The 23,040-nt window shown below is 37.0% G+C and overlaps 1 protein-coding gene across 2 annotated transcripts in view; it reads left to right on the top strand.

Moving 5' to 3' along the window:
• Positions 1-23,040, top strand: part of ANO6 (anoctamin 6) — a 184,653-nt gene that overhangs the window by 118,669 nt on the left and 42,944 nt on the right. For both annotated transcript variants that reach the window (XM_063075340.1, XM_063075339.1), the window contains 3 exons: positions 6,388-6,522; positions 14,347-14,452; positions 18,894-18,954. In XM_063075340.1, the coding sequence (XP_062931410.1) occupies positions 6,388-6,522; positions 14,347-14,452; positions 18,894-18,954 (302 nt within the window). The remainder of the gene's footprint in view (positions 1-6,387; positions 6,523-14,346; positions 14,453-18,893; positions 18,955-23,040) is intronic.

Genomic DNA, 23,040 nt, shown 5'->3' with positions numbered 1-23,040 from the left:
TGTATATAACAAGAAATAATGATTTGCTCAGGGCCTGTTTTCTCAAAGCATCAGATGCTTTCCAGAAACTTGTGTTGTTTGGACAAGGTGAAGGATCCTGGCTGCTGAAGAGAGAGAGGCCAAAAACAAACAATCAAAAAAAAAAAAGCCAAAAAATAGACAAACAGAAAATTTCTGATTGAAATGAAGAAAATAACAGAGTAATGAGATGGAGGAAGTGAGTTGAAAAGTTATCTTTGAGTAGGTGACATTGGAGCTGAGACCTTAATAGTGAAAAGAAGCTAGTACTTTGAGGATTTGGCAGAAGTCATTTCAGGAATAGGGGTAGCTTGTACAATGGCCGTGAGACACAAATACATTTGGCAGGTTTGAGAAAATGTGGAGACCAGTGCTAATTAGAAAGAAAATGAGAAGACATGAAGTTAGAGGCATAGCCGGAGCACAGGAAGGTGTTTGGACTTTAAATACTATGAGAAACAACTGTAATATTTAAAGCATTTACATAATTTTGTCTGATTGACATCGTACAAAGATTATGTGGAAAATGTATTACGGGGGCATGGGAAGGAGGTTAGAGTGGGCCAGGTGAGAGATTGTGGGTACAGATTTGGAATGTATTTGGGGAGGAGAGTCAGAAGGAATTGGTTATAGATTGGATGTGGAGGGCGAAGAGGAGAGTCAGATTATCTTCAAGTCGGCCTGGAGCCAAGTGCCTGTTCTTTCTGTGCCATCTCAGTGCACTGTGCAGGTGCCCACCTACTTGGGAAAAACACTTGACCTTAAAAGTGTGAATTTTAAAACACTTGAATAGTTTGTTTTGTTTTGTTTTACATTTTATTATGGGAAATTTCAAATACATACAAAAGTAGGGAGAATAGTACAGGTTGAGTTTCCCTTACACAAAATGCTTGGGACCAGAAGTGTTTCAGATTTCAGACTTTCTCAGATTTGGGGATATTGCAGAATACATACTGGTTTAGCATTCCTAATCTGAAATGTTCCAATGAGCATTTCCTTTGAACATCATGTCAGCAGTCAAAGAGTTTTGGATTTTGGAGCATTTTGGATTTTAGGTTTTCAGATTAGGGATGCTCAGCCTACACAGCAAGCCAGCATGTATCTGCCACCCAGCTCAAAAAAAAATAATAAAGTCATAGCCAATTTTGTTTCATCTTGTTTCATCCACCTCCTTCTCTCCCCTCTCTACTGGATCGTATTGAAGCAAATCTCAATATAATATTTCATTAGCATCTGTGCCTAAATGACAAGGTCTCTCTTAAACACAACAAATATGACCTTTTTTTAAAAAAAACAATAATTCCTTATGTCATCAAATAATTAGTTTTCAGATTTCCCTGGTTGTCTCAAAAAATATTTAGTAATTTTTTGGTTAAAATCAGGATTCAAATAAGGTCCAGATGTTGGAACTAAAATATCTCTGAAATTTCTTCTAATCTATAAATTCTTGCTCGTTTCTTGTTTTCCTTGAAATTGTTTCAAGAATTCCTTGCATTCTTCATTTTGCTAATTTCATTCTCCCCTGTGGGTGTTGTTAAACATGTTCTTCTGTCCTTTGTATTTGCTTTAGCTCAGTAATTTGATCCTCATTTGGAAGCTTGATCTTTTTTGTGCAAAAATACTTGATATGTGGAGTTGGATATTTCTATCAGAAGGTACCTCATGTCTAGTCTCTCTTTTTTGTTATGATAGTAGCCATTAAATAATCATTGCTTAGATTCTTTATTTTATAAGTGATTTCCTTGAATATTTCATTTGATCATACTCTAATTCCCTTCACCTTTATTTATTATCTGGATTACAATCATAAGAGGCACTTGTATTAACTTTGGTTACCCTCTAGAATAAGATTTTTAAAGAGATAGCTTGTATATATGTAAATCTTTAAGGCTGACATCCATGCGAAGCTTCCATTTTATTAATTTTCTTTTATGTTAAACCTGTAGCATCTGATGGCAGGGTGATGGGTTTGGTAGGTTCTTAATAATCTTTCTTATTTATTGATTGATTGATTGATAAAGCAATTTCCCAACTATTTTAAGTATGCTTTATGAAGGGAAAACATTTAACTATTCCCTGTCTCTGGTTCACATGTTCCTTTCCGTTGTTGCTTTACTGGTAACCCGTTGAGGACCCAGACTGTTAAATCTTCATCTGTGGTTCCCAGGGATTACCAACAGGGAAAATAATCTCTTTCCCAAAAAGCAAACCAAACAAACTGGAAAGAGCAACCTGTAGGAAATAGACTTGGCACAGAAAAGAAAAAATAAAAGTTTTCCCCCAAACTCCCATTTTTACCCTCGGAGTGAGAAAAGAAGATATTGTACCAAAAAGAGAAGGGCAGGAATCTATAAAAAAGGATCATTGTAAGAATAAAATGTAGCTCTTGGAAATTAAAAATGTGATAGAACAGAAAAACTCCAATAGAATGCCTTACAAAATGAAGTTGAAGAAATTATGCAGAGCACAGAGCAAAAATATAGAAAAGAAAAGGGGGAAAAGCTGTAAATTAGAAGGCCAGTTCAGGAAATGCCATGTTAAATAATAGGAGTACCAAAAACCAGAACAGAGAAAATATAGGAAGGAAATTAGAAAAATACTTGCAAAGAAATAGCTACAGCGCTGTGCTGAAGACCTGAATGTTGTAAATCTCCAGATGAGAAGAGCCTGCGGAGTGCCCTGCCTACACGATGAAAACAGAGCCATCGAGTCACTGCAATATGACATCTAGGAACACACACACAAAAAGGAAGATCCTCTGAGCCTCGAGAAAGAAAAAGAAAAAAAAAAAAATCATCTGAAAAATCAAGACCCAGAATAGCATTTTGCTTCTTAACAGCAACACTGCAAACTAAAGGAAAAGAGCAATAACTAAATTTCTGAGGAAAGCAATTTTTTTTTCAATTTACAATTTCATATATGGCCAAACTTAAGTGTGAGGAATTTTTAGTTTAGATAAGCAAGGTAATGGAGGAGGTGCTCCAACAAGGAAGTGGAAGGCATGAGATTTAGTCAGCAGGGACTCCCAGCACAAGACAAAGGCTGAGAGATCCCAAGTGACAGCTCTGGGCAGGGCTGGAGAGTCATTAATCCAGGCTGGAGGAAGTCTGAAGGGATTTATTCACGGAGCTGAAATTGATGGACTACCTCATGTGTTTGAACACACTGAGAAAGTTATACATCTGAAAAGAGTCTGGGGTTGAATTTTTGGTAAGTACACAGAAAACTAAGCAGTGAACTATCAAGACAATTATTAATTCCAGGGAAAACAAAAATATTAGGAAGGAAAAAGTAATCATAGCGGATGACTTGATTCAGCTGTGAATAGTGTTTACAGAGTCCTAATACTGTAAAGTAAGGATATTGATCTAACCAGAAATTTTAATGTAACTATGTCAAGAAGATGGGAATGGAGATGTGGATGTGTAGAGGGGGCAGAGGGATGAAAGACAGCTTCACCCTCATCTTCCAGAGTAGAAGGTCAACAGGGGATACACTAAACTGAAAAACCAATAAGCAGCACTTCACACGTATTATTTAGAGAGATGGAAGTAAATATTCAAAGAACCAGCTGTAAGAGTTGAAAGTGGCTGCTTCTGGGCAGCAGGAAATAGGGGAGGTGGCTGGGGACTGTTCCTTTTTAATCAGCCTTCTAGAATGAATGTATACTTAAAACTTTGATAAAAAAATCAAAGCTGAATTTAATTTAAATTGATGTTGAGTCGGGACGTTTTTGGCAGAGAGAGACAGTGATCAGAGAATATCATATTTGAATATCATTATTCTCAGCTTTTTATCAAGTAGGAGACGAGTTTCCATTTTAAGATTTTTTAAAATTGACATAAAAACTGTACATATTTATGGGATACAGGATGATGTTTCAATACATGTATACAATATGGAATGATCAAATTAAGGCAAATAACATATCCATCACCTCAAACATTTGTCATTTCTTTATGATGAGAACATTAGAAATCCTCTCTTCCAGCTATTTTGAAATGTACGATATATTATTGTTAACTATAGTCACCCTGCTGTACAGTAGAACACTAGAACTTATTCCTCCAATCTAATTGTAACTTTGTACTCGTCAACTAACCTCTCCCCATCCCCCAGTCCCCCATAGCATTCCCAGTCTCTGGTAACCACTGTGGTATTCTACTTCTGTGAGATCAAACTTTTTAGATTCCACGTATGAATGAGATCATGTGGTATCTGTCTTCCTGAGCCTGGCTTACTTCAATTAATATAATGACGTCCAGGTTCATCCATGTTGCTGCAAATGACAGTATTTCATTCTTTTTTATGTTTGAATAGTATTCCTTTATGTAAATATACCATGTTTTCTTTATCCATTCATCTGAGGTGGACCCTTAGGTTGATTTGATATCTTGGCTGTTTTGAATATCTGTAGAGAACATGGGTGTGCAGATATCTGTTTGACATACTGTTTTCAGTTCCTTTTGTATAAATACCGAGAAGTTGGATTGCTGGGTCATATGCAAGATCTATTTTTAATTTTTTAAGGAACCTCCATACTGTTTTTCATAGTGGCTAACTACTAATTTACATTTCCACAGTGCACGAATTCCCCTTTCTCCACATCCTTGCCAGCATTTGTTATTTTTTATCTTTTTGATAGTAGTCGTTCTAGTGGGGTGAGATGCTATCTCATTGTTGTTATGATTTGCATTTCCCTAATTATTGATGTTATGCATTTTCTCATGTACCTGTTAACCATTTCTGTGTCTTCTTTTGAGAACTGTCTATTCAGATCTTTTAACCATTTTTTAATCAGGTTTTTTTTGTTTGTTTTTTGGGGTTTTTTTTGCTATTGAGTTATTTGAGTTTCTTATATATTCTGGATATTAACCCCTCATTAAAGATTTGAAAAATCTTTCTGGTCTTGCCTACAATGTAGTGAGATTGCCTTAGGAAGTAATGAACTCCTCACCACTGTAAATATTCAAACAGAGACTGCCTGACCAGCTGTCTAAATGTGGCAGGATATATTTACTGTTGGACCAGGCACCTTCTAAGACTCTGTCTGGTTATAAGTATGGCATTTCCAGGATGGATGGTTGATAAGAACATGTTACAGAAGGCATAACAGAAGACAGGCCAAGACATCTCAAACCCATAGCTAGGCTTTTCTCTCCCAGGCACTGTCCTGAGCCTGCCACTTGCCTGCCATCCATGAGCCAGACAGTAAAGTTCCAGTCATGTGAAAATGAGAATATTTTGTCCCTCCCAGCTCCTGATTCCACCCTCAGGTCCATCTCAGCCACGGCTGTGGCCCATATCCAGGCCTGTGACCTCTGGTGCTGGTCTCACACGTGCCCTTTAAGCGCTGGCCCAGCCCAGGGATGTTTCTATCTGAAGTCTCCCAGGATGCCAGGTTGACCCACTAGACTAAGGCCAAGGAGTTCAGCTCAGCTCAGTCCATATGGAGTCTGAAGTATCATATAGGCCTTAGAGCTAAGTAAATTTCCTACAGGTTCTACAGACCAAGACTGAGGCAAAAGTGAACCAGTCTAGGAAAATATCAGCAACAGCCACCTGAACAATCAATCGCTTCGTTGTTTTCTCCTTATCTCTAAACGCTTTCTTTCTGCCTGACTGTATTTGGCCTCCCTTTCAGGAAGAATTCTGGCACTGCCTCTTGCTCAGCCTGCCCTCTTCTCATATTGCCTATGTAGCTCCTTCCATTTTACCTCAAAGTACACCATTAATCAGTTTTTAAAACTTAGAAAAAATAGAAGTGCTAGATATAAGGAGGACAGCGTGGTGGATTCCTCAGTCATGTCCATCCTGCCTTCTCTCATTTTCACAATGACTTTTATAAAAAATTTTGGTCAGAGAGAAATTCCACTACAGGTTAATATTATTGGTCATTTTATTATTATTTTTTTTGTGTGATTTACATTCATTACATTTCCTCCAAGGAACTTCCCTAGTTAAGTAAAAGCAAGTAATTGTGAACAGATTGTTCATGTTCATGTGTTTTATGCATATTAAGAATAATCTTTTGGAGAATGTATAAAATAGTGCTAGCTTTACAAAGAATGGTGGTGCTAACTTTCTGTTTGCTCCATATTCAGCATGTTTTCCTCCCCTGAGCTATTTTAATCTACTTTGCTTCAGCAGGCAAACCAGTGATAGTGATCAGTACTTGTGTGACATGTAACCTCCTTTTTGTTTCATAGTAGACTTCAGGGTCTACTATGAAAATGAATGTTTTAAGGGTGTGTTGAATCAGAGGTTCAAGCTCAAAGCCTCCTTTATTTAAAATCAGAAATTAATGTTAGTATGAAGCTGCAGAGTGATTATTTGTGTCTTCTAAAAATAATTTCTATCTTCCTTCAGGAAATATTATGGAGAGAAGATTGGAATCTATTTTGCTTGGCTGGGCTATTACACTCAGATGCTCCTGCTGGCAGCAGTGGTAGGAGTGGCTTGCTTTCTGTATGGATTTATTAATCAGGATAACTGTACATGGAGGTAACTTCTGTTTATTCCCTGTTGCTGTGCTGAAAAGTTGATTAGACATAAAATTATTTTCAGGGTCTTAGACTGTTTTGGTAAAAGAAGACTCATCATAGAACACTCATTGCTTTGGCTGATACACTATATCCCCTTTGTTCTGAGTATAATAACTAAGTAAAACGGAAGGATTTTTTTCTTAGATAATTCAACCCAGCCTCTGACAAGAATATTACCCTTAGGAAACATTCCAATATTTTAAGACAATACTTTGTTTGAAAAAGAAAGGGGTCCTGGAGGAAGGATTGCCCTTGAACTTCTGGCCCCCAGAGGAATGCTTCACTTAACCCTGCAGATGTGGGCCGAGAATAGCTCAGATTTCTTCAGGGTTTCAATGGGAAAACTGGTAAAGCTGGTGGTATTTTTCTGCTTTTAGAAATGACTTCTAAATATATATTAAGAAATGCCTGTTTAACAACTCAAGTAAACAATATTTGTTTTGTTTTTTACATTTAAAAAATTAGTCCTCACAATGTTGCAGGGGGAAGGTGATAGTTTGTGTTTGATCTTGGAATTCACTGTCTAAAGGGAAGTGTGTGGGTGCCAGAGCACTCTGAATTTCATCACTATTCTGAACTGTGTTGTTAGTCTTCTGCTTTTGGTGGTCTCAGCCTCCAGAAGGAATGCAACACTGAACCAGGCATTTTCTCTCGATCATTTGGCCCATGTCCAGGTGTGACAGCCAGATCAAAATTTCTGGGCACCAGTGATGAGCTGATGACCAAATTTTTCAAGCCCCGAGCACATCAGCCTGGCTTCCAAGGCAGGATGCTCACGTGGCAGCCCTGATACATAGGCATAATTACCCGTTCTGTGTAACAGAGGACTCTGAGCATTTTGTACCTATTATGGCTTCTCAGCTAGAAAACTGCAGATGGTTTTTGAAGTACTCTCCCCTCTTCACTGAAAAAGAATTTTGAGCCAAAGGCTGAACGTTGATACCTTTTCCGTAAATTTGTCTTTGGCTTCTTCATTGTTTTGTATATTGTTCCAGTCCCAAAAAAAGGGATCTCAGAAATACATTTTCAAAGGGCAAAATTGCATTTTTATGAGGTTCTCGTATGGTTGTTCTCTTTAAAACTTATAATATTTTCTACCATTTCACACAGATTAATTTACAGAAAACCGAGGGAGCGCCTTGGAAATATACTCTCTGTGCTCAAAACTATTTGGCTTTAATTATTTAATTATTGAATAGATTTAAAATGTTTAGAATATATAAATTTTAAATATTTTCAGATAGTTTTATTACACACTGAGTAGATTCACAAGAATAGAAAATATATTTGAGGTATAAGGAATAATGATCCATCACCCAATTTAAGAAAAAGAACATTACTATTACCTTTGATTTTGCCAGATTACCTCCCATGTTGTTTATTTATTCATCAACTGATGGACATTTGGGTTATTTCTACTTTTTGGCTATCATGAATAATTCTGCTATGAACATTCATGGACATGTTTTTTGGGGGACATATGGCTTCAAATCTCTTGAGAACATAACAAAGAATGGGATTTCTGGGCTATATGGTAACTGTATGTTTAATATTTGGAGGAACTGCTGAAGTATTTTTCCAAAGTTGACTGCACCATTTTACATTCCCACCAGCAATAGATGAGGATTCCAATTTCTCCACATCCTCGTCAACACTTGTTTTGTTGTTTGTGTGTTTGTTTGTTTAATATTAGCTGTCCTAGTTGGTATGAAGTGGTATGTCATTTCAGTTTTTGCTTTTATTTCCCTAATGCCTACTGATGATGAGCATCTTTTCATGATTTTATTTGTCATTTGTGTAGCTTCTTTAGAGAGACATCTTGTTCAAATTCTTTTTTTTTTTTTTTTTTTGTCTTTTTGTGACCGGCCGCACCTCTCTCAGCCAGTGAGCGTACCGGCCATCCTTATGTAGGATCCGAACCTGCGGCAGGAGCACTGCTGCGCTCCGCACTCTCCCGAGTGCGCCACGGGGTCGGCCCTTGTTCAAATTCTTTGCCTATTCTAATTGTGTTGTCTTTTTACTGTTCAGTTATAAGTGTTCTTTGTATATTTGGGATAGAAGTCCCACCTGTTAATACTATCACATTGACAACAACTGAATTTTGGAGGGGACATATTAAAACCACAGCAGATTTATTAAGAATCATTTCTCCTAGTCTCTGGATTTTTCCACTTTTTTTTTTAAAGGATAGTGAAGTAAACAGTGGGAGTGGAGATGTTTTTTCTTAATGATATGCTTTGAAGCGCAATAATTTTTAATTTCGATGAGATCCAATTTACCCTTTTTTTTTTCTTTTGTTTGTGCTTTTGGTGTCATATCTAAGAAACCATTCATAATCCAAAGTCATGATGATTTTCTCAGTGTTTGTCTTCTAAGAATTTTATGCTTTCAGGTGTATGATTTATTTTGAGTTAATTTTTGTAAATGGCATTAGGTAGGGGCCCTTTGTCATTTTCCATATGTATATCCAGGTGCACCGTTTTTGAAAAGACTGTTCTTTCCCTGTTGAATTATGTTGGCACCCTTGTTGAAAATCAGTTGGCCATACACTAGGTGTAAGAGTTTGTTTATGGCCTCTAAATTCTTTTCCATTGATCTGCGTGTCTGTTCTTTATGCAGGTACCACACATTATTGATTACTGTGGCTTTGTAGTAAGTTTTGAAATTGGAAAATTCAAAACTTTTTTCTTCTTTTTCAAGATTTTTTTTGGCTATTCCAGATCTCCTGCATTTCTGTATGAATTTTTGGATCAGCCTGTCCATTTCTGCAAAAAATCCAGCTGGATTTTGATAGGAATTATGTTGACTCTAGGTCAGTTTGGGGAGTATTGCCTTCTAATATTGTCTTCCAATTCATTAGCAAGGGATGTCTTCCCATTTACTTAGTTCTTCTTTAATTTCTATCAATAATATTTGTAGCTTTCACTGTACAAGTCTTTTACTTCTTTTTTTTTCTCTTAAATTTATTCTATTTTATTCTTTTCGATGCTACTGTAAGTGAAATTATTTTCTTAATTTCATTTTTGGATTATTTATCACTAGTATATAGAAATATAACTGCTTTTTGTTAGTGATTTTGTGTACTGCAACCTTGCTGAACTGGCTTACTTGTTGTAATAGTCTTTTGGTGGATTTCTTAGGATTTTTTTTTTTTTTTTTTTTGACCGGTAAGGGGATCTCAACCCTTGGCTTGGTGTTGCCCGCACCACGTTCAGCCAGTGAGCGCACCGGCCATCCCTATATAGGATCCGAACCTGCGGCCTTGGCGCTACCAGCGCTGCACTCTGCTGAGTGAGCCACGGGGCCAGCCCCTTAGGATTTTTATATACAATGTCATACCTGTATTCCTCTATATCTTTTTCTTGCTTGGATGCCTTGGCTAGAACCTCCAGTATAATGCTGATCTCAAGAGAAAAACATTCAGCATTTTACCATTAAGTATGATGTTAACTATTGGTTTTCCATTAATGCTCTTTATCAGGTTGGGAAATTTCTATTCTGTTCCTAGTTTTTGAGTGTCTCCCTTTCATTTCTGATTTTAATTATTTGAGCCTTCTCTCTTTTTTTTTTGATCAGACTAGCTAAAAATTTGCCAATTTTGTGGATCTTTTTAAAACACCAACTTTATTTTGTTGATTATTCTCTGTTGTTTTTTTATTCTCTATTTCATTTATTTCCACTTTTTGCCTTTTGATTGGAGTATTTAGTTCACTTACATTTAATGTAATTACTCATAAAGTAGGAGTGTTATATCTGCCATTTTGCTATTTTTCTTTTTTAATTGAAACATAATTGATTATACATGTTTGTGGGGTACAGAGTTAAATATGTCTTTTTGACTTTATTCCTCCATTACTACTTTTATTGTGTGTTAAAAAGATATTTTTAGTATACCATTTTAATTTCATTGTTGTTTCTTTTACCTTTTTGTTTAGTGGTTACCCTGGAGATTATAATTAACAACTTAATCTAAAACAAGTTAATTGAGACTAATGCCAATTTAATTTCACTAGGAAACAAAAATTCCACTTTAGTATAGGTCTGTTTCCACCTCCCTTCCTTTGTACTATTATTGTCATGCAAATTACAGCTTTATACATTGTAATACCATAATCATAATTTTATAATTATTGCTTTATGCAGTTATCTTTTAAATCAGATAGGAAAAGAAAATAGTTACATACAAAAATATATTTATACGGTTATCCCTTGGTATCTGTGGAGGGTTGGTTCCAGGATCTCCTGCAGATAGCAAAATCCTCGTATGCTCAAGTCTCTTGTGTAAAATGGAGTAATGTTTGTGTATACCCTACACACATCCTCCCGAATACTTTGTCATCTCTGCATTACTTATAATATCTAATACAATATAAATGCTATGTGAATAGATGTTATGCTTTATTTTTATTTGTTATTTTTTATTGTTGTATTGTTATTTTTATTGTTTCATTGTTCAAATATTTTTGATCCACAGTTGGTTGAATCCACAGATGTGGAACTCACAGATACAGTGGGCCAACTGTACTTACTGCCTTTTACGTTTACCTATATAGTTTCCTCTACCCATGCTCTTTATTCTTTAGGTGGATTTGAGTTACTGTCAAGTGTCCATTTATTCAAGCCTGAAGGACTCTCTTTAGTTATTTCTTGTAGGGCAGATCTGCTAACAACAGATTCTTTCAGATTTTGTTTATCTAGGGATGTCATAATTCTTCCTTTATTTTTGAAGGATAGTTTTGCTGGATATAGATTACTTGGTTGCAGTCTTAAGTTCAGCACTTTGAGTATATCATCCAACACTGCCTCTGACCTTTGTGGTTTCTGAGAAGCGAGCTGTTAATTTTACTGAGGAGCCTTTGTATGTACCGAGTCACTTTTCTCTTTCTGCTGTCACGATTCTTTGCCACGACTCTTTGTGTTTTGACACTTTGTGATGTTCTAGGTTTGGATCTCTTTGAGTTTATCCTACTTGGAGTTTGTTGAATTTCTTGGATGTGTAGATTATGTTTTCTTCAAACCTGGGGAGTTTTCAGCCACTAATTCTTCAAATATTCTTTCTGCCTCTTTCTTTCTTTTTTTTCTGGGACTTCTGTAATGTATACATTGGTATGTTTGGTATCCAACTAATCTCTGAGGCTGTGTTTGTTTTTCTTAATTTCATTTTCTTCCATTTCTCAGACTGGATAATCTTAATAGACCCATCTTTAAGTTCACTGATCCTTTCTTCTGCAATTTCTTATCTACAGAGGAGCCTCTGTAGTGAAATTTTTCATCTCAGTTATTGTACTTTGCTTCTCTAGAATTTCTAACTGGTTTTTAAAAATAATTTCTACTGTTTTATTGATATTCTCTATATAGTGAGACGTTATTCACATACCTTCCTTTAATTCTATAGACATGGTTTCCTTTAATTCTTGAAATATGTATAATTTCTTATTTAGTCTTTATCTAGTAAGTGTTGTGTCCAGGTATCCTCAAGGACAGTTTTTATTTTTTATTTTCATTAAAAAAAATTTTTTTTGGCAGCTGGCTGGTACAGGGATCTGAACCCTTGACCTTGGTGTTATCAGCACCGTGCTCTGACCAAGTGAGCTAACTGGCCAGCCCAGGGTCAGTTTTTATGATTGCATTTTCCCCCCTGTGTTCAGTAAGTTTAGTTGCTAGCTAATGATCAGATTAGCTAGTGATTTCATTAAATACCTGGAAACAGTAATTTTCTTTTCTCTGCCTTTGTTGAGTGGCCCTGTGTATTCGGGAAGGCGTTGAACAGTCCGGCAGGCGGTTTTCAGCTCTTCCTCAGCCTTTCCTTCTTGTGTATGCAGAACCTGAGGGTTAGCCAGAGGTGAGGATTAAGGTTTTCTCAGGTCTTTCCTGGCCATTTGCACTGTCTTACACATGCACATGGCCTTCTATAATTACAAGGAACATGTTGGAGTTTTTTCAGGCCCCCTATGAACATCTCATTCTCTAATTTTTCCTTTTAAGTTTTTTGGTTAACCTATTGTTAACCTCTACTGGTATCGATGTTAAATAATTCCTGCTCATTGCTTTCAACAGACACTTTGGGGATAGGTCTCTCTGCACAGTATGAGCACTGAATATGAGGTCAAAAAATAACAAATCCTGAGCATGGAGTTTTTTTAGGAATCACCTACTAGATACTTCAAACAGTGACAGTTTTCCAGGGATAGAGTTTTCTGGGTAGCTCCAAACTACTTCTGCCTTCTTCAATGGCTGTTAGGCTACTTTTTTTTTTTTTTTTTTTTTTTTTCTTTACAGCTACTATGGTTGTAAAGCTGTTGGTTTTTAAGGTTACCATGAAGCTGGGGAGATCAGGATGGGAATAGTTCGAGTTAATATGCCATAAAATGTACTATTCTTCTCAGAGATTTAGCCAATTTTTCTCGAATAAATGCTCCTCAGATTACTGCAAGCATTTGGCTGATTTCCAGAGGTCTGCAAAGGTTGATTTTGACAACTTTTGCCTGTGTTCTCATTGCTTTTTTGGAGGAGTGGCTTTTCTAAGATCTTTATTCAGCTATTCCAGAAGTGCTTCCCATATCCATTTGTTTTTGCTGAGTTATTTGCAAGGCCACCTCACTGCACAACTCCAGTTCCATTCACACGAGTCCATCTGAACGGCTTCTCCTAGAGGGAGCAGTGGGCAACCTCTTGTTTGTTTCTTCTTATTAATTTGTAGGAGTTATTTAAATACTCTGGTGGAATAATCCTTTGTCATTATTCTTTTTTTTTTTTTTTTCCCCCAGCAGCTGGCCAGTACAGGGACCGAACTCTGGACCTTGGTGTTATCAGCAGCATGTTTTAACCAATTCAGCTAACCAGCCAGCCCCTATTTTTTTTTTCCTAATAAATTGATACTGTTGGCATTCTTATTTTCTACCTGGAATTGATTTGTATGTGATATGATTAGGGGTTCAATTTCATGTTTTTCCATATGGATATTCTGTTGTACCAGCCCCGTTTATTGAAATGTTATTTTGATCTGTTGGTTGTTTTTCTTTACCTATGCCAATAAGGCCTTATTCTTCAGAAGTGTTTCAACTATTTTGAGCCTCTGCTCTTCCATTGGATTTATAGCTTGAATGGGAGAGAACTGACATCTTTAAATATTGAGTCTTGAAAATTATGAATATGATAGTGTAGGTCTTCTTCATTGTCTTTCAGAACAGTTTTATAATTTTCTACAGATGAATCTTAACACATCTTGAATCAGATATATTTCTAGACACTTTATATTATTTAAGCTATTAAAAATGGTATTTAAAAAAAAATTATTTCCTAATTGTCGCAGGTGTATGGCGACACAATTCCTTTTTGCATCCCTGAATAAACTTTTATATATTTATTTTATATCTAGCAAACTTTACTAACTCATTATTTCTGATAATTTATGTGTAGATTCTGTTGCATTGTCGGTATAAACAATCATGTAATATGTTAGTAATAGTTTTCTTTTTTCCTAGCTAATCCTAATAGCTTTGTTTACTGTGCTGGTAGGGACCTCAAACTAAAAAGAAGTGGTGATAACAGGACTCTTTGTCGTATTCATGATCTAAAGGAAATACTTGCAGCAGTTTGCTATTATGATTTTTTTATAGGATTTATGTAGCAAGCCTTTATCAGGTTAATCACTTCTATTCTTAGTTTTATAAGAATTTATTTTGTTTCCTATCATGAATGGATATTGGATTTTATCATGCTATTAGAAAGGAAGTTCTAGTCATTACATTTTTTTTAAATTAAGTGTTATTTCTCTCTTTAGCAAAGAAGTTTGTGATCCTGATATTGGCGGCAAGATCATAATGTGTCCTCAGTGTGATAGGCTTTGTCCATTTTGGAAACTCAATATTACTTGCGAGTCCTCAAAGGTAATTTTTATTATTTCAAACAATTACACATAATGAAAGATTTTTTTCTTCTAATAATAATCTAGGTGTAACATAGAAATTAAATCTTTTTTGATTTGAGGAATTCAGAAAGGTATTTTCCAACTACACTTACAAACATTCTGGAAGGTAGTCTGCAATGCATGTGTTATTCCTCTTTACTTTTTTATTCTTTTTTCTACTGTTTAGAAAAAATGAATCTTTGATTCTATTCCAGCTTCCTGAACGATTCCTTGAATCTTGCCAGGGTGATTTACAAAGGGAAAGAAACATAAACAAATATGTGTAAAAGTATGAATTATTTATTATTACAGATAATAAGTTGAGACTGAAAGCCTTATCTAAAATTTCATGGCAGGTCAGTGAGGAAATGGAGGAACTGAAACTATTTGAGTATTTCAAGTAATCAAAGCAGAAATTCAAACCCAGCTTATCTCATGAATTCTTTTTAGTAGGTTTACTATTATTAAGTATTTTCTTTAATTCAAGTGAATAGAAACCTGAAATTTGTACTTGTGTTTTCCCCCTTTCAAAGGGTGCTACAACTATGCTTGGATTTTTAGAGATCATGCTGGTCAGATTTAGACTGTACCTATAAAAGTGCATAAGAAAGGCTTTGTGTGTAAGTGATAAAAAGTATGTGCCTCAAAACATTCCCACAAAGTACATCTGGCTCCCCTCACACATGCAGATGGTCTTGAGCTCTGTGACTTCTTAAAATCCAGGAGGTGCAGGACAAGCATAGAGACTGGAGGGAGCTCACTGCAAAGCAGGCTGGAAACTCTAGACAGGAAGAAAGATGGTCTGCTTACTTCAGAGCATCTTCCGGACATCTCTGACGTGCTGTTCCCCCTAGTCATGATCTTTGTATCCCCTTGTTCTGCCATGAGAGGGAATCGTTATATGGTCCTAGGACATTCCAATCTACTCCATATAAGTCTGATTTTAACTGGATGTATTGTTGTTATAGTGATGCCACTTTCTATGTTATACTTTGCAAAGTTCTTATATTTGTCTTATCACTTTAGACATATACAAAAACCATTTGAGATTTTACATTTTACAGACTAAAACACTGAGGATCTGAGAGATCAAATAATCTTCTCAGGGTCACCCACCGAATAACTGGCAAAGGCAGAAATTGACAGCATGTCTGCATTTCTTGCCCTTACCGTATTTCTCACCGGCTGACGGTGGTAGCAGGTCCTTCGCTCTCAATCGAGCTCTCTGTTTGAAAAACTGCTCCACCACTTGGTGAAGCTGTTTGCAGGGTGTTGTCAACACGTAGATTTTTATACTTAATTTATGAATTAAAATAGATTTCACTGCCTGTTCCCCCAAACCAACACAAATTCTAGACTATAAATATCTGTTGTAGATCACACTTAATAAAAGACTTGAAGCTAGTAAGAGGGAAGCTGCCTTCCAATGATGTTGACTTGTAAATTAGAGGTTGCTAGTTAGCACGCATCTCAAGGCCCTGGATGTAAGGCAGATGCCAACAGTAATCCCAGAGGCAAAGTTTGCTCCACAAAAGTACAAGGGAAAATTCCATTTTCCTTAAGAAATTCTCTCCCTTATACTACCACCCCCCACCTCTTCTCTCATTTCTTCTGCTCCACCTATCCATCTTTAAGCCCATGACTTTCAAATATGTCCCTATGTACATTTTTTCCCACTGTCTTAGAAAAAAATGAATTTTTTATTTTATTCCAGTTTCCTAAAGGATCCCTTGAATCTTGCTACAGTGATTTACAAAGGGAAGGAAAACATAGGGAGAGAACATTCCTTGGGCTACAAAGTGGAGTAGGGGGGAAAGGGGGAGGGAGAGGGAGGTTGGGAATAATTGGGTGGGGGACACGGGGTACAAATGCAATTTGTGGTACTGGGTATGCTGCCAGTATGAATCTGTCCCTCACATCATGGGCATGAGGGGTGACAATCAGCTTTGTATCTCATGAATATTCATAACCAATAAAAAAAGAATATGAATAAAAGGATAAATAGAAAAAAATAGTTCAAAAAAGAGAAAAAGATCACTTTTTCTGGCTTTCTGTTTGTTGATTAATTCACTTATTTCTTCATTCATACATTTATTATTTATTTTTACTTTTATTTTTCTTCATCGTACGTGTTTATGGGGTAGAGTTTGTTGTTTTAATACATGCATATATTGTATCATACATTTATTTATATGTTCATTTCTACCTCTTTCTTTTGGAAAGAGATAAGTATTCACTAATGGACATGGATGCTAAAAGGGTTAACAAATTAGAAATATAAAATCAGGACCAAGGAAATGAAGAAACAATTATGCAGATAATAGGGATTGATAATGCTTTTGTGATTGAGCATTGAATGAGGTTCTTGGTAAGTTCTAATATTTTGTTCTTAGAAACATACTAAGTTATAAAATTTTGATTTTGCTCCTTTGCAGGAAGAAAGCATAACAACTGGTCATTTTGCAAGATTTCAATTGGTTCCTCTGCTTAAAATCATCATGCCTACATATGCAGTTCTCTCGTTTCTTTTCTGTTCCATGTGACTGAAACAGAGTGCTGACTCAGGGATGATCTTAACACAGCTGTCTTGCCGTCTCTGTACCATCCTGCCAAGCAAGAAAGCCCCTTGCTTACTTTTTCCCCTACTTCCTGCTTCGTGGGGCATAGAGCAGTGAAGCTAACCATCTTATTCTTAATAGTCACTTCATCTGGGCCTACCTCCCTTTCATAGGAGTGCAAGGCACATCCCTCACCTTCAACTAGGCAGCTAGGGTGATCTTGGCACTGGCAGTAAACTTGCTCTTTCTCACTGCTGCTGGATTTTAATGTTAGCATTGACAGATGTGTTTCTATTGACTTTTTCTCAGAAGAGTAGAGCTTAGAATTCACAGACAGGAGTTTTTCTTTCCAGTGTGTGTGGGCAGAGGTGCCAGGGCAAGCAGGTGGTATCAAATGGAGGTTTGCATTGATTCCCAAAAATGGGAGTGACATTGGACAGAAGGTTCAATACTGGTGTTACAATGTGCAGAACTATTTTTCATATAACTTTTCTTAGAATAATTTGTAATGAAGGATAAGGCATAACATTAAAAGACAATTTGAAGAAAATGGTTCCATAAGAGTCAAGCTAAAAGATTTTAAATATGTGTCTTTGGAATCCCAGGACCAGAAGAGTTGATGGAGAGTGTTGTCCCCAGAGCAGTCAGGCATTTATTAATTCTGTCCTCTTTAAATTGGATGTTTGAGAAGAACACTTAGATGACAGACAGGGATTGTGCTTTCTGACCGGGGTCTATGTGGATGATTGAGGGGGCATCTATATGGTTTGAAAACCAGGTGGATGAAAAGGTAGCGAGATGGATATTTTTTATGAAAATAGCATAACTAATGTTTTTACATAGATGAATAGATGAAAGTTTGCCCACTTTACGTGAGTGTAAAGGGCAACCCAAAAATTTACCTGAAACAAAGTAGACTTCCTATGTAGAAGCAACTTTGAATTTTCTTTGGCATTTGAAAACATTTGCTTTTTTTACCTATAGCTTTTTCTACCTAGTCCCTGTCATCTTTATTTGTCACATTATGTATCATAAAGTAGGTATAATATATGTTTGCCACTTTATCCATTATATGCATAGATTTTTTTGAGCAAATGTAAAAATACTCACTAATGAAAAATAGTAACTAATTGAAAGATTTTCCAGGAAGTCATAGAGGGGGATAGCCTATTTATATTCTAGCAAAGAGATAAAACTTAGAAGAACTAGTGAATAGAGCCTTCTTTGGCCACATATGTTATTAACCATTCATGATTCTTGTATTCATTGTAATGTTAGCAAAAGCACCTATGCATCCTTTATTTCAGTGGAAGCATCTGTCAGTGACAGTAGAAAAGTTATCACTGGCTTTGAGGAAGCAGAGCTCTCCTGGAGGAAAGCCATCTCTGAATAAACCGCAGATTTGTACTTCTCTTAATAAGAAAAGCAGGAATTCTGGAACTTACCCTCTGACCAGTGTGGGATTAAAAGATGCAAATCAAAATCGAAAAGTTGCTTAGAGGCTATTGTATTCTTAGAGCCATGCTACTTCCTTAAGTTCACTATGACAGCTCATAAAAAGAAACCATTATTCAAAAGCCTGATAGAGGCTTTAACCTGAGTGGAATCTTAGCAACTACACCTCTTTCTTTATTGCAATATGGAAGGACTATTGGAAAATGCACTTTGGTTAACACAGCAAAGGCTGTTTGCTTTTAAAAGAATGAGAAATTCCATCTATGAATATGTAGTAGATATGGTGATTGTTAAACTAGATATCAGCTTTAAAAAAATCTTCAGACTGTGGAATATACAAAGCATTACATATTTGCTGATAAGTGGAGAACATGATTCATATATATATATCATTATTATATTTTCCAGAAATTGTGCATCTTTGACAGTTTTGGAACCCTGGTTTTTGCAGTATTTATGGGAGTATGGGGTAAGTTATTTTCATTTTTTATGCACTTAATTTAATAATATTATACAGTTTTATATAGGCTATCAAAGTAACCTGGGATTGGCCAAGCTTCAGCTCCTCTAGAACTCCTTTTATAAAAGGTCATTGTGTCGGTTTGCTTTTGAGTACATTCAGATCTACCTCAAAGTGTAGTAGCTTGAAACAACAAACCTTGTTTCTTGTATTTATTATTTCTCAGGTTCTCTAGGACAGCTGGGGGGTTCTTCAGGCATGGGTTGGCTCAGCTGATCTCTGTAGTGAGCCAGCTCCTCCACTGGGGCTAGATGGTCTGGAAGTTAGGAGCCTGGTTTTGTGGGGCTCAGCTGGGAAGGATTTTCTCTGCTCCACATGGTCTCTCATCCTCCAACAGGCTAGCTCAGGATTCTTCATGTGGTTTGAGGGTTCCAAAGAGAAGCCAGAGAGGACAAGCCCTAATGCGGAGGCATTTTTTAAGCCTATGGTTGCATCAGGTTTACTAATGTTCATTCCATCAGCCAAAGCAAGTCATATGGCCAAGCCAGCATCGATGTATGGAGATGGGAGGACTAGCCAAGGGCTTGGATACATTCACTGGAAGCCATTATTGCAACAGTCCGCACAGCTGTGATCCATCCTAAATTTGGTGGGGGTGTGGGTGGGGGTGGGGAGAGAGCAGCAACACAAGGATTATGGGTGAGCTTTCTTTCTACATTTCTATATGAGTGAATATTTAATAAGTATGTGCTACTTTTACAACAAATTCTAGGTACTAAATAGAACAGATGCAATCCTAAAGCATGTAATTCCTATATAGCAGCTTTAACACTGTGTTCATATTGTTTACTTTGTATGGTATCATTAATGTAATGAGGCAGTTATTGTCTTTAAATGCAATCTTTTAAATGTTTAATTGATGTAAATGTTCTAAAATAGGAGAAAAGACGTCCATTTTCAAAGATAAAATTTCCAAGTTCAATATGTATGTCAAGGGAATAATAGAGTTCACATTATAGGAAGGTGGGGAAGAAACTCTTGAGAGGACAGCACATCAACATATGGAACTCACAGAAAGAGTTGTTTACAGATGTCCTCCACAGTATGTCTTTTTGCAGTGGATGTGCCTGTTGCGCTTTTGCACAGTCACCAAATGGATCACAGGACAGTCCAATTATTTTGTACACTTTTTAGAGATATTACTTACTACTCCAGGATAAAGTGAACTGTAAGAGGGCCAAACTTATCCGGTAAGTTACGTTGTCATTCAGACACTTAGCATGTTTTGGCTGGAGACTAAAATCTGGCTAATATTTGACACACAGAAGAGTAAAGATCACATTCACCTATTAAGATCCTCTCTACTCCTCTCCATTGTAAGATACATTTTTTTTTTTCCAGTAAGAGCTTAGGCGCCAAACACATGGGTCAGCACTTTCAACTATTGCCTTAACCATACCCTCAGCACTGATTTGTAATCTAGAAAATTCTTGCAAATCTGTTGAAATTCATATACTAATAGATGCTGATAGCCCTAATTAAAGAAGGTAGTTTAAATCAAACAAAAATACATATTAATGTTGACCATGGAAAGACAAACCTCAAATTTCCTAGGTAACCTTCCTTTCTCTGATTATTAACTGTACCATGTTTATGAAACTTATGCCGTGGGCTCATTTCATCTGATTTTAAAGGCAGAAAACAGTTCAGCACTTCTTATATCTCTAAGGATATGTATGTATGATGAACTCTTCATTTTAAGGATTTTGTATTGCTTTCCTTGTTACCTCTGCCTTATGGGAGTTGCTGCTGTGAACCTCATTACAGAAAGTCTCAAACTGCAGAACCGAATAGCAGGAGACTCATGTGAACTTATTTGTATCCCCACCATCTATTCCTGTAGCATCTTTTCTGTGCCCACATACATGTGGCATTTAGAGTATTATTCTACTCCCTAGGGATTTTAAAAGTTGAGGGCAGAAAACCTTTTATAATCAATATAGTACCAATCATATAATTGTCTGAAGATTGCCCACCCTTTTAGGCCCCGCCAACCCTCATAGAGTCTTTACTTCAACCCTGGGTGGTGGTTAAGGTTCCGAGCACCCTTCCCTCTCCATTCCTGCTGCTTCTTACCCACTCCTACCTGATTCTCCCTGGCTCGGGCTCTTCACTGCATGACTGCAATTTTTAATTTTCACCTTTGAGGGGTGAGTTCTAAACTGGAACCAGTGATTTCCAGGAGAACACCAGACACCTGGCTCACTAAAGACCCAGGGACTCAGGAGACCTAACTAGCTGCACTTGGAGATCAGGAAATGGCCATTGGCACTGTTAGTTCAAGACCTGTGCTGCTCCTGCTGGGTCCACACCAGCAAAATGACACAGCTCCTACTACCACTACCTCTGCCTCCATTTAACTCTGTTTCTAATTTAAGTGACACTAATGGGCATTTTAAAAATCATATCTGGAACTCTAACTGCAAGAGAGTCTGAGTTTCTAAGCTTCTAGTCTTTGATTTAGGAAGTTGCCGTGAAGGCTGAGCAAGCTGACTTACCTTATCGCCTTTGTGAGTGAAGAGGTCTGAATAGTTTTAAGGCCTTTTAAAACATACCAGACCTTCAGCAACAAATTTTTATAGCAAACAAAACACTCCCATCTACCAAAGTGTGTCTCTTGTCCTTAGACATTGCAGGATACAACACCACCAGTGCTTTACTGCTCTGAACCCCTTTTTTGTATACAGGCATCTCCATCATCTGATGCATACTTTCTTTAGATGTAATAATGTCATGATTAAGAGCAGAAGTAGTTCTTGATTCCCAACTCCCAGGCGACCTTCTCTCTTCTCTCATTGTATGTTGATGGAACAGTTTTAACTGTGTCTAATCAAGTAGAGCCTCATGGTGTGTGGTTTGCCAGAGAACAGAAAGAAACACAGTGCTCCCCGCTAGAGTTCTGCCAGTTGTCTTATTGCAGGGAGTGGGAGTAAACGATACAGAACAGGAATTCCTGTCTGTGATAATGCAGTCACCCCAGGTCCCGGTACTCTCAATCTGGGACACACAGCATTGTGAGTCAGCACTGACATGGCCCAGGAGTACTCTGAAACACTGGGTGACTGTACAAGGTTACCAGAGTCTTCCATAGACCCTGCAGAGTACTCAGCTGTGAGAAATGAGGAACTAAAACTCCCACTCATTCTTGCAACTCCCGGGGTTTGCCCTTAACATTGAGGATTTGCTCACAGCTCATTATTTTCTGCCAGACCATTTCTTGCTTACATCATAATTCTGCTACTTCCAAGGCAGAACTGCTCTTAAAATTCAGGATTTGGTAAACGGCAGCCTTTTTACCCCTTGTGTTCAAATTCAGGGGAGAGGGAGGAAGGTGTCCACTGTTCTTCTCTTATAGCACTGATCAGAATTGCTTGTATTGCTTTTTGTAAGAAAAGTTAAGTTTACTTTCATGAATCATCTGTTGATACTGTTGCTAGATAGATACGGAGTAAGTGACTGGCTATCATACTCCTGTTTTAAAGATGAGAGAAATGATACTCAGGGAGATTAAGCAAACTACCTAAGACCCCATAGACAGAAAGTGACAGCATGCAATAAGAGCTCTGCAAATTGGCTGTTATGAGCCTTCAGATCAATGACAAAATACAGAGTCCATTAATAATGTTGTAGCAAGCTTTTAGAAAGATGCAGAAATATTTATTTTGATTGATAAAATTGCACTATTTTGTTTGGAGCTCAGAAAAATAGAAACGGGTTAGAAAATGTCAGTTCAGTCTCCTCGCTTCTACCTCATCTGGCATAGGAACAACCCCTACTTTCTATAGCAGGAATAAAAACCACCAGTCTTTCAGCCATATTTAACAGGCTTATAAGTACCAGCTCATTTATTTATGCCTATAGGTGCCAAAGGGCAACAGGATTTTAATGGCCTTTGTCATGATTTCCTTTAAAAGTAGTTATGTTTGAAGAGTAGGCTGACGTCTGTGAGGTAGGAGAGTGCACGTGATGGTTCCTCAGTCTGTCCACCCTGGACTCCTCCCAGCCGCCAAGGCGCTAGAGCTCTTACCACACCAG

The sequence above is a fragment of the Cynocephalus volans genome, chromosome 12, assembly GCF_027409185.1.
Source record: "Cynocephalus volans isolate mCynVol1 chromosome 12, mCynVol1.pri, whole genome shotgun sequence".
Taxonomy (NCBI): domain Eukaryota; kingdom Metazoa; phylum Chordata; class Mammalia; order Dermoptera; family Cynocephalidae; genus Cynocephalus; species Cynocephalus volans.
The sequence above is the reverse complement of the archived record's forward strand: the minus strand, read 5'-3'. Positions and strand labels throughout refer to the sequence as shown.